Consider the following 12,320-nt stretch of genomic DNA (forward strand, 5'->3'; position numbering starts at 1 on the left):
TGCGGTGTTGAGTGTGGTGTTGAATGCGGTGTAGAATGTGGGGTAGAATGAGGAGTAGAGTGTGGAGTACTGTGTGGTGTGGAATGTGGAGTGCTGTGAGCGGTAGAATGTGGTGTTTAATGAGGCGTTGAATGTGGAGTACTATGAGGTGTAGAATGTGGAGTTGAGTGGGCAGTACTATGCGGTGTGGAGTGTGGTGTAGAATGAGGTGTAGAATGAGGAGTGGAATGTGGAGTACTATGTGGGGTGGAATGCGGGGTACTATGTGGTGTAGAGTGAGGGGTACTGTGTGCAGTGGAATGTGGGGTGGAATGAGGTGTTGAGTGTGGAGTAGAATTGGGAGTACTGTGTGGAGTGCTGTGAGGAGTAGAATGGAAAGTTGAGTGCGGTGTTGAATGTGGAGTGGAGTGTGGTGTACTATGCGGTGTAGAGTGTGGGGTCGAATGAGCAGTACTGTGTGGTGTAGAGTGAGGAGTTGAATGTGGAGTACTATGTGGAGTAGAATGGAAAGTTGAATGGGGTGTGGAATGTGGAGTAGAATGAGGAGTACTATGAGGAGTGGAGAAGGCGGTCTTAAATGGAGTCTTGAACACAGTTTTCTGTGGAGTACTGTGTGCAGTAGAGTGTGGTGTAGAATGAGGAGTAGAGTAGGCTGTGGAATGAGGAGTGGAATGAACAGTTGAGAATGGAGTTTTATGGGCAGTTTTGAATGGAGTTTTGAATGGTGTTCTTTGCGCAAAAGTTCTTATTGGTGAAAGCGTTCTTGGAGAATATGGATAACTCCCGGAAGTCATCTTTTTAGCGGTTGGATATGTTTTCACTGGATTCATTGTAGCTTGTGGTAATTTCGATATAGCTGTTGCCCTCAAAAAGAACGATGATGGGGAAGGAACTGAACTTGTACCTGAAGCAGCATTGTTACTTTGTCTTGCTGGATTATATGAAGATTCAGCAATTGTAACTGGAGAAACACTATTCCAATCGTTAGCTGTTCTGCATGTCGTTCCACTTGACACTAAAAGATAAAAATTGAAATCAATTGAAGATCCAGATGTAGCTGACCAAGACTTTGTACTTGCAGATATAAGGTTTTGGTCTGGATCATTTTCATCGAATCCTTTAATACCATCATTTTGTGAATTCCAGAATAGCAAACCGTCGACCATAATTTCGTGTCCTGGACCATTGCCAAAAGAGGAAGCCAATGTGCCGGCGCTGTTTCCATAGAAGCAGCAGCTCTGCGTAATAAGTTGTCTCCTTTCATTTGACTTAGTTGTACCGAGAGGATTAACATGAAGTTTGTTATCTGATACAATGCAAAGAGCACCGCCGCCACGAGCACGGAATCTAGAATTATAATTATTTGTATTGATCGTTTGTTGTTTGGCTATGGATCTTTTGGAAATTTCGGTTGTGGCTAATGAATTTTGGTAAAAGTCGCATGAAAATAACTTTAAAAGATCTGTATCATGCACATAAAATCCTGCACCTGCAAAAGACGCTTTATTCTGATAGATCTTGGTTGTATCTAAATAAGCTTCCTTAACGTTCGTAAAACAGATAGCACCACCAATTTCTAGGGCTTCATTGTTAGCAAAAGTTGCGTCTTGGCATATAAACGAGTATGACTGGGATAATTGCGTTCTCAGTTGGTTATTAAATTCACCTTGAAAATGTATTGCTCCGCCATATTTAAAAGCGGTATTATATGTGAAACTGCACTTATTAATATATATTGCAGATGCATGAGAGAAAATGGCGCCGCCTAACGCAGCTTGGCAATGAGAGAAAGAAATTATCATTGACGTCGTCGATGTTGAGAGCATTGAATAGGATATATACATTGCACCGCCTGATCCTGTAGCAGATCTGGCACCGAAAGCATAACATCCTGTAAAAGATGAAGATTGTGTTAATGTTATTGACGAAAAGTAATATTGATTTTGTTGCAAACCTGTCGTAAATGTTGTAGAAATAGTGATATCTACATTACTTAGACCACCACTTGGGGATGTTTCAGCACCAACTTCTAATGTATTAAAACTTGGAGCTTGAGCATGTTCAAGAAGAGTTTTTTGATCGAGCTCGGTAAATCGTCGTAGTTCTTTGAAGGAACTGGTTAAAATCGTCAAGAAAGAAAGCATTAAATTTCAAATACTTTTAAAAAAATTTATTCAAATGAAATAAAATAATAATATCTTGTTTTTATTTTACAAGCAGATTGTAAAATGGACGCATGATTGAGAGATCTCAAAAATTTCAATGTGCTCTGTATCAAAAAAAAATTCGATAATTTGTAGGTAAATTGTATAATATATTAAAATGATGAATTCGTAATGAATTTGTGAGTGTTAGACAATCTCTGAATTTTTGTATGTGGCAGATTTTATGATTGGTTAAATGGGGATTAAATGATTTTTATGTAAATTTTCTAATCCCTAGTAATGCTGGTAAATGTGGTTTTCAAACAAAACAACAGATTCAATTAGCAAATCTAAGATAAAAACATTATTAATTCTATTTAATAATCGATCTTGAAATTATGGTAATTTCTTCGATTAATTTCAATAACATATCAATTTTTTTGAGAACTTCGGTTCATTTAAGGTTATTCAGGTAGAATAATACTTCATTATAGATCTAATAACTATATCAATATATATTATGCAGTTAATTTCTTCTAACTTCTTTTTGAATCCGATTTATTTCAGATAATTGAAATTTTACAAAATAAACATATATTACTCATTAAAGTATCTAGATTTAAATGAACTTAAAATTAGTTAATTATTTCATATTTTTATTTCCAATAACTTTGTTTTTCCCAAATATGTTAAGAAAAAGTGTTTCAACAATTATTTCCTGACTTTTCTATATCATTCGATGATATTTATTTTTCGAGACGATAAGATTTTGGATGAAATTGAACCTGTAACTCTTATTTTAATTATTATCAAGGTTGTCGCTAACGATATCTGGGTTAAAAAGTTGATATAAGTTAAACTACATTTGTTGTTTAGTTCAAATAAAAACAAAAAATTAAATTGAAATTAATGTAAGTCGAGTTCTGCCATATCTAAGATATTAATAGTTTCTGGGTCATTGGAAAGTTGTTTAGGTGTATGACCAAACTTATCCGTCCTGTTAATGATAACACTTTTCACTTTAATCAGATATTGTACTGTTAGTGATCGACCATTCGCTGCAGCAAGATGAAGTGGTGTTCTATCCCAATCATCCAAACAGTTTGGATCAACGATTGTGCAAGACAATAAAAATGAAACTACTTCAAGTTCGTCCATTGCAGCGGCAACATGGAGTGGGGTCCTTCCCAAGCTTTCCCTTGCATTAATATCAAGTCCAGGGATTGTAACCATGTGTTTAATAATTTTTAATGAACCGAAATGAGCGGCATTATGCAAAGGAGTCCAATTATCCTTGTTTCTAGAGTTTATATCAACTTCTGGGAATAGTGTAAGTATCTTGAAAGACTCAAGATATGCATCACTTTCTGCACAATCGAAGAGAAGCTTGTTTTCCTTGCCTTTTGTAACACCACAGTTATGACAGAATATAAGCATGCCTAAATTGTTGGTAAACATGCACTTTTGAAGAACATCATCAACAATATTTTCCATTTTCGGTTTCTGACAGACTTCTGGTGTGATATACTTCTGGAAGTAGTCATATCTACGGTAGTTAGCACCTACTTCAAGCGCTAATTCGACTTCTGCTCCCTTATTATGCAACCAATCAATAATTTTCATGTTTCCGCCTGCAACTGCTGCATTTACTATTGAGGCATCATATGGAATCTGATCGCAAAGCTCAAAGAAGCATTTCTCGGCATTGTAAAATGCGGCAAATTGAAGTAAAGAACAGCCGTAACGTGTGTAATCATTTTGGTCGAAATTATTAGGTTCGACCTTGTAATCCAATGAAAACTTTGGATGAGCCTTCATTTTTGTAACATCGTCCTTCATTATTGCATATTCAAGAGATGAAACTGGCCAACCGTATTCAATCATTTCCATGTATTCTTTGTTGTTCTCGAGCTTCTCTGGATCGCTTAGATAAGCTGCAAATTGTTTATTTACAGTGTAATTTTTAACAACGTCAGAAGAGACTTTAAGGAAAGATTCTCTAGCTTCTTTGAGTAATTCTGGGGCGAAGAAAACCAATAAAAAGATTACTTGATTAATAATTGTTAACGGTGGTGATTTAATTGATTCAATAACTTTTGAAAGAGGAAGAACTTTCATATTGTATAATTTCCTCAAAAACCTAGTGCATACAACTTGATCAGCTGGGTCTCTATGAGTTTTTGGTTGAGTAACAAAACGATATAAAGTTGCAATTAAAAATTTGAGCGAATTGAAATTACTTTTGCGTCGAGTGAGTAATTCTGTTAACTTTGTGAGTATTTTTTCTTTCTCAGGACGAATTTTATAAACATATATGATTTCAAAAATTAATTCTTCCATTCTATCCCTAATGAAGTCGCTATCAAGTACCTCTTCTACGATGTCATCGTAATTATCATCATTAAGATTGGTTAGCCACCATTGAAGTTTTGAAGTCTCCATTGTTGTTTGGCAACTATTATATTTTGAGTTCTCATTACAAATTATTTGAATTTAATCCATGAACTATCCTCATAATAGTAATTTTATAGGAAAAACACGATAATATCTTCGGTTGAAAAAGATTATGAGAAAGATATGAACTATGTTAGAATATTTGTTATATTTATGGACAAATTATTTGTCTTCACAATCCATGGCATAAAAAAATTTTAAAAAATCTCATTTATCAAAAACATTGAAATATTGGACTGTTAGATACTAGATTATGTTTATCTTAAAATGTGTAGAATTACCTTAGCAAAAATATAGCTATAACTGATAATTCGATGTAATTTATTTCAATAAAATGCATCTTATAGCATATTACTCTTATATTTGAATCTTAAAAGCTTTGTAACATTAAACATGAATCTATTTGTTTCAAATAATGTATTTCGAAATGAATTTCCAAATTAACTCTGAATCACATATTCAGGAGCATTTGTGAGTACAACACTGATAATCATTAGCATTACAGAATGCTTGGTAAACATTGAAGATGAATTATTCAATAATCTCAAATAAAAACAAGTGAATGGGCATCTAACTATATTTAATATACTCCCTTCATTTAGTAAATGTATTATGAACGAATTATGCGATTTAAGCTTCATAAAAATTATAATTAATTAATATTTTATTTTTAACAATTCAATTCTATTAACAAAGTAATTTATTAACAGATATTCCGCAAAAGGTTGAACCCGTATAGCTGCAAGTAACGTTAACAATGGAAGCAATCTGTTTTATGTTGTTTATTGTGTCAGGAATTGTTGAGTCGGAAGCTCCATAGTACATAATGGCAACTGTATTTCTTATGTTTCCAAAAGCGTTACCCAAGAACATGACTGAATCATGAACAAATAATTCTCGGAGAGAATTACAATCAATGAATGCATCTGTACCAATAATACATCCTTGACCAATTGTAACTTTTTCAAGGTTGTAGCATCCTTGGAATACATTATTTGAGATGTTGCACTGGGCAGGAATCAAGAACTCTTTTATTGATGAAAACATGAAAGCATATTGATCAATCTTAATTACCGAAGAAGGAATTTCGATCTTTTCGATATCAGAAAATGCAAAGCTATACTCTTGTAAATGAGTTACACCAGACTTAATTATGCATTCATTAACAGAGCAGCCTGCAAGTGTCCAATTTCCAAAGTATGCCACTGAACCAGGGAAAATTATTTTTTCAATTACACATGCAGAAAAAGCTTGATTTGATATACGATTTGTATTTTCTGGTATGGTAAAATTATTGAACTTCAGGAGAGCAAATGCAAAGTCACCAATATATAAGTTATCAGAAACTTGAGGTAGTATTAATGTTTCTAAAGTTATATTATAAAAGCAATATGAACCAATCCAAGTTATTGAAGGAGGAATCTCTATATGTCTAACATTGCTATCTCTAAAACATGAAGAAAGCAAATACATAACATGAGGAAGGATAACAGTGGTGCATGGAGTGTTGGCGAAAGCATAGTTTCCAATTGAATTTAAAGTTGATGGGAAAGTAATTTTCTCTATATTGCTATTAGAAAACCCATTGTAATCAATTATGGTAACTCCTTCAGGAATGACAATTTCTTTGATTAATGTTCCAATAAACTCGTAGGGGAGGATTTTTGATATCGAGTTATTAGAAATATGCATATATTTGCATCTGCAACCTATAAATTAACGATTAAGTGTTGTAAAGTTAGGAGTAATTTCAATTGTAGTAATGTTACAATTCTCGAAAACATTATTACAAAGGGAGTGAATTGAAGGTGGAAATGAAATGGATGTTAATAATGTGTTTGTAAAAGCATCAGTTTCAATAAGAGATAAATTATTTGGTAAATCAATTTGTTCCAAAGGAGTACAGTAAAATGCTTTGCTTCCAATAATTTGAAGAGTTGATGGAAGAGAAATTCTTTTAATTGAACTATATTGAAATGTACTAGCATTTAATAATGTAATTCCTTCTGGAATACTGCAATATGTAAAGTAACAGTATTGAAAGGCCTCGAAATAAATACTAAATACACTTGGTGGAACAATAATTTTTGGAGTTTGACAATAATAAAAAGCTGATTGTGCAATAGACTGCAAAGATTCTGGTAGAATTATTTCTTGAATTATTGCATGATCAAATGTATTAGAACCAAGGTAAACTGTTCCATATGGAATGGTAAGATTTGGGGTGGTTAAAAGACAAAATGCATAAGGATCAATACCATTAATTGTTGGAGGAAGGATTAAAACATCAAGTGTCATACCAGAGAGTTCTTCATTATATATTTGCCTCCTACCGAAAGGAATTTCATACCGCTTCATTGGTGTGTTACCCCATGCAAAGGCACCAACTTGTATGCTGGCACTTAATTTGATTGACTCAAGTTTGGATTGATAAAATGCATGATCGTATATTTTTGTTAAATATTTTGGAAGAATAATTGATTTAATTGGGCAATAAGCAAACGCCGAACTGCCAATATAAGTAATGCTTTCAGATAAGTTGATTGATTCTATTCTTGAATTACTAAATGCTCCAGTTGTTACAGCTGTCATTGATTTAGGGAGATTAATACTTTTAATTAATGTTCCTGCAAATGCCAAATTTCCAATGGATGTTATTGTATCAGGCATCTCAATTGAAAAAAGCTTTGAATAAGAGAAGAAAAAGTCGGGTATCTTTGTTGTTCCATTATTAAACTTGAACTTTCCAAGTAATGAATCTCGAAATACACCAACTCCAAAGTTTATTGATTTATTGTAATACATAAATTTCGAAATCAATGAACCTGCAAATGCATAATCACCTACTGAAGTTAGAGATTGAGGTAATTTTATCAAGACAATATTAGAATTTGCAAAATCCCAAGGTGCAATTGATGTAGTTCCATTTGGTATTTCAATTGTAGAGAGATCAGAATATGCGAATGCATAAGAACCAATTATCATTGTTGGTGATGATATATTGACTGATATAAGTTTTGTATATGCAAATGAGTAACTTCCTATGCTTTGAATACTTTCTGGAATTTCAAGATTTTTAATGGGATTATACGTGAAAGCAAAATCTGAAATTGTTGCTAAATTATTTGGTAAGACTAATTTTGAAACTGAACTATTATAAAATGAATATGATGCAATTGATTTAACACCGTTTGGAATTATCACTTCAGGGATGTTGCAAAAATAAAAGCTATAATCTCCTATTGCTTGAAGAGTTGAAGGGAAGTTAATATGACTTATTGATGTATTTGTAAAAAGATACATTGGTATTGAAACTGTTCCATCTTGGAAACCAACATGTGTTATTGAACATTCATGAAACATAAAACCTTTGGAAGAGCTTGATAAAAAATTTATTGGAAGTATTATTGTATTAATCGTCGTATGGTTAAATATGTTTATATAGAATGCAGTTGTATCAGAAGAAAACTCAATGTAGTTCAAACTCGTATTCATGAAAGCGCAATTGTCGATTTTTGTTATGTTTTTTGGAAAAGAAAGACTGTTAATAGAAGATTGATAAAAGCAATAAGAACCAATTAATTGCAAACCATATGGTAAAATTATATTGTTCAAAGAATCACAATATGATAAACAGAAGGAACCTAATTTAATAAGGTTTGATGAAAAATCAATTGTTTTCAAATTCGAGCAACCATAGAATGAGTAATCGCCAATATTCTTTATACTACCTGTTAGTTTGAATTCTTCCAGATTTGTGCAATTATAGAAAGATTTGATTCCGACCGAAACAACAGAACCATAAATTTGGATTGATTTAATGCCAGAATTAATGAATGCATTATTAGATATGTGTGATAATCCATTGAGAATTATTACATTCCTTAAATTGTTTGTATTTTGAAAAGCATTTTCCTCAATTGAAGGAACATTTGATATTGTTGCATTTATCATTGATGAACATGAATCAAACATGTAGCTCGATATAAGTCCATCTTTAATGACATAATTTCCGTAGTTCTCTTCATATTTCGCAGTGGCCATTAAAATTTTACTTCAATTTTTGCAACATAAAACTCTTAAGGATACCCTTACGTGTCAGATTTTTTGCGCATACGAAGAAGTCATGCTAGACATGAGCTATAAACCTGAAATTTTAGCAACATATTTAAAACTTTTTAAACTACAATACACTTTAATATTCAAGAACAAAAATATTCTTTTTAGAAATTACATAATTATTTTATGTGAAATCTATATAAAAACATATTTTGCGAGCGTAACTTTTTTCTTTATAAGCACCTTATATGACTGATAAACTGTGAAGGCACATAATTGTTAATTCATAGAGTTGATATGTTTCCAAAATTGAGAGGAAATTTGAAAATTGAATACCCTTTCAATTCAATTTTCAAAAGATATCAGCTCCTTCAATAATTGAAGGACGATTTTGATCATTTGCTCTTAAAACAAGTATGCCATGGAGAAAAAAGTTACGCTCGCAAATCTGAAATATAACTATCATATAAAAAAATTAAATTTCTAATTTTTTACTCTATAGATATTATTGGCCACTTGTGTAATGCATAAAAGTTTATGTCATATGCATACATTTGGAAGTATGGGAGACGAGGGAAATTACTTCTATGAGGACTAGGATTTTTAAAAATTTCTCTATCGGACTCACCATTCAATTTCTCGAAAATTAAAAAAAATCAATAATAGCTAAAATGTATTATGCATAACAAATTTTAATGTTACACGGTATTTTTTGAACTTCATGACATGAATTTTCTTTATATTATTTTTTTTTTGGATTTTCTATGATTTATGCGATAGGCTGGAACAACATTGTAAGTGCAATGATATCATTTATAGAGAAATCTAAAACTTCAGCATTCAGAACTCGCAACCACAAAAATATTCATTTGCTAAGTAAGTAAAGTTGATTAAGTTCGACACTTAGCTTTTATACGTAAAACCAAGTGTGTATTGTTATTTCTTGTTAAATTATTGAGAAAAAAATAAATTGTAAGAGAAACGATACTGATTATTGAAATAATATTGAGGGTAGCTGCAGATTTCTTCATTAACATGCCGGAAATTTGTTAATCTTGGTTTCTATCATAAAATCTGTCGAAGAATCTAAAAACGGAGATATGAAATAGAGATCATGTAAATCTAGAGTATCCTGTCAGAAAAATAGACTAAGCATGTAACCCTTTTTTGGTCATAAACACTTTTTACCACTTAGTCATACAGATGATCATTAAATTTAAACGAGCACTTTTTGTCAGAATTTATTCTTTTACAAAGACAGAAGATTTTAGTATTATTTAATATTAGTGCTGTAGCAAAATTCAAAAAACGGTGAAAATTCAGTGAATTTTTGAATTCACATTTTTTTTCGACATTTTTCTTGATATATCCATGCACATTAAGAACACAGCTTTGATACGCTTAAAAAAGCATATTTCATATGAAATTGTTAAAGAAATAAACAATTTATATAAAAATTGCACTTATGGGCAGTTTAGATATATAATTTATATATAACATATATACAAATCCATAGACAAAGTGCAATAACTACAATATTGTAGAAAATTACAGCAGAAATACTGACTTTTTGAAGGATAATAAGAATTCTTCTAAATGTTGTATTTTTATAATTTGATTGATTTTTTTTACTATTTCATTAATCTTTTATGATAATAATTATTTTTAATATATGTGCTATTAAAATTTCAAATTTTGACTAATATATCTAAGTTATCTGAACGAAACATTTAGAAAATATCATACTTACATTGAAATAGCAAGTAGAGCATATTAATAGCAAATTTCTTGGCTTTATATCTATCATCTATTGTTGTTTGATCAAACAAAATTCACTCTATTATATGGTGTCAATTAATTAAAACAATTTTTAATAGTTATTTATTTAGTGCGAATAAGTGCAAACTCATAAATGAATAACTTAATAGTAGAAATGAATTATCTGATATAAATCTCACATTTTGTCCATCAGAAATACTTTAATTGCATACGCATAACTATTAGTAATACGTCTGGAGTGTCAATTAATAACAATCCCACAACAAGTAAAATTCAGATTTTTATTAAACTTATTTTTTCCTAAAAGTTTTCTCAAATTACTATATATACATATGTGGATAAAATAATAGTAATATTGTAAAAAATTAGATAATTTTTTTTATTTGAGAACCTCTCAAAAGTTCATTCAATTTATCAATTGTTTCAGTTTGATGTATATTCATTTCTGGAGCCTAAAACTTTAGCAATCATGACAATATCATATTCTCTTTCTAACTACGCAATGTAAGGGTATCCTTAAACTGCCAATTGATTCATATTCAATCTTATTAAAGGAATTATTTATCATTATGTGAATTGGCATTGATTCATTTGCAATCCTTGCCTTCAAAAAATTAAATGATAACCTTTCAAATAGAAGCAATCACTCTCAAATGTGGCAAAAATAATTTTCCCAGAATATGTAAACAATTTGGTATGATTTATTAGTCATCATTGATGTAATATATAATGTTATAAACAGATTATTCATACAAAGATATTTTGATCGATTTTACGAATATTCAAAATGAATTTCTTTTCAATAAATTTATGAAAACCATAACTGCATTGAATTTTGAGAGAGCATTCTCAAATAACAAAAACTTCAGAATATAAAATACGAATAAATAATCATCGATATTGGTAGAATGAAATATCTTCAGTGTAAATGAAATATACAATGAATTCAATTGTGTTAATAACTTCATGGAAAATTTCAATGCCCTGTCAAAATCAAATTGAGAAACTCCCAATAATGGGGGTTAAAAATCAAATGATGAACTTTCTTCAAAGCGATCTTTTTTCTAAATCATAACAAATTTGTAACGTGTATTGTATTCATACAATTTTGATCGCTCATATTATCATAATCGATTTGAAGTCCATATTGATATCTTTAAATTTAGCAAAAAATAATATCATGGTATGTCCTCAACTCAATTCTTATGTTAATTGGTCAACGAAAAGAAGAGTTCTTGTTATGTTTACTTCACTAATCTTAATTTTCAAGAAATTGAATTTTTTCAATTGGATTCGATCATTCAGGAAAATTTATTTATAGAATAGTTGACTTTGGCTCGAGTTCATTTAATTTAAACACACAAATTAATAAAAATTTAAATCAAAATGTAAAATGAATTTTTATTTTGTGAATCAATGGCTTCATGTTACTGGAGGTGATATCCCACCTTCGGCATTTAATGGTTATAATATTTTCAGCTTAGCTAATATTTCCAAAGTTGGAACAATTGGAGAATCAGCTTTTAAATCCCTCATAAGTGTTCAAGAAGTTTACATCTATGACGTAACTACAATATTAGATAATGCTTTCTATAATTGCTACAATTTAGTAAAAGTTCAACTTCCTGAAACTATCAGATTTATAGGAAATTCTGCTTTTCAAAATTGCCAACTGTTAAATGAAATACAAACTCCTAATTCTTTTCAGCATCTTGGAGATTACGCATTCTGTAATACTTCAGTTACAAAATTTAATTATGGATCTGCAATAAAATATATTGGGAACATGCATTCGATCAATGCAAACTTGGAAATATAACTATTGCAAATGGACATACAAGAATATTTTCCTATTCATTTGCAAATTCTGGATTATATGATATT

General features: G+C 30.8%; 2 protein-coding genes and 2 pseudogenes across 4 annotated transcripts; 1 reads left to right on the forward strand and 3 right to left on the reverse strand.

Annotated features, from left to right (window-relative positions):
• Window positions 1-573: 573 nt before the first annotated feature.
• TVAGG3_1047500 lies at window positions 574-2,144 on the reverse strand (annotated as a pseudogene). Its single transcript has one exon. A coding segment is annotated over exon 1 (1,571 nt).
• Window positions 2,145-2,982: 838 nt separating this feature from the next.
• On the reverse strand, window positions 2,983-4,743 carry TVAGG3_1047510 (Ankyrin repeat family; the record flags this gene model as incomplete). Its single annotated transcript, XM_001307334.2, has 1 exon — window positions 3,051-4,181. One exon carries the CDS (start codon window positions 4,179-4,181, stop codon window positions 3,051-3,053), a length of 1,131 nt encoding a protein of 376 aa, XP_001307335.2.
• Window positions 4,744-5,186: 443 nt separating this feature from the next.
• TVAGG3_1047520 lies at window positions 5,187-8,664 on the reverse strand (annotated as a pseudogene). The gene has a single exon: window positions 6,315-8,505. A coding segment is annotated over exon 1 (2,191 nt).
• Window positions 8,665-11,829: 3,165 nt separating this feature from the next.
• Window positions 11,830-12,255, forward strand: TVAGG3_1047530 (ribonuclease inhibitor domain-containing protein; the record flags this gene model as incomplete). Its single annotated transcript, XM_001307332.1, has 1 exon — window positions 11,830-12,255. The coding sequence occupies one exon, from the start codon at window positions 11,830-11,832 to the stop codon at window positions 12,253-12,255; it is 426 nt and encodes a 141-aa protein (XP_001307333.1).
• Between the last annotated feature and the right edge of the window lie 65 nt (window positions 12,256-12,320).

The sequence above is a fragment of the Trichomonas vaginalis genome, chromosome I, assembly GCF_026262505.1.
Source record: "Trichomonas vaginalis G3 chromosome I, whole genome shotgun sequence".
NCBI classification, from domain to species: Eukaryota; Parabasalia; order Trichomonadida; family Trichomonadidae; genus Trichomonas; species Trichomonas vaginalis.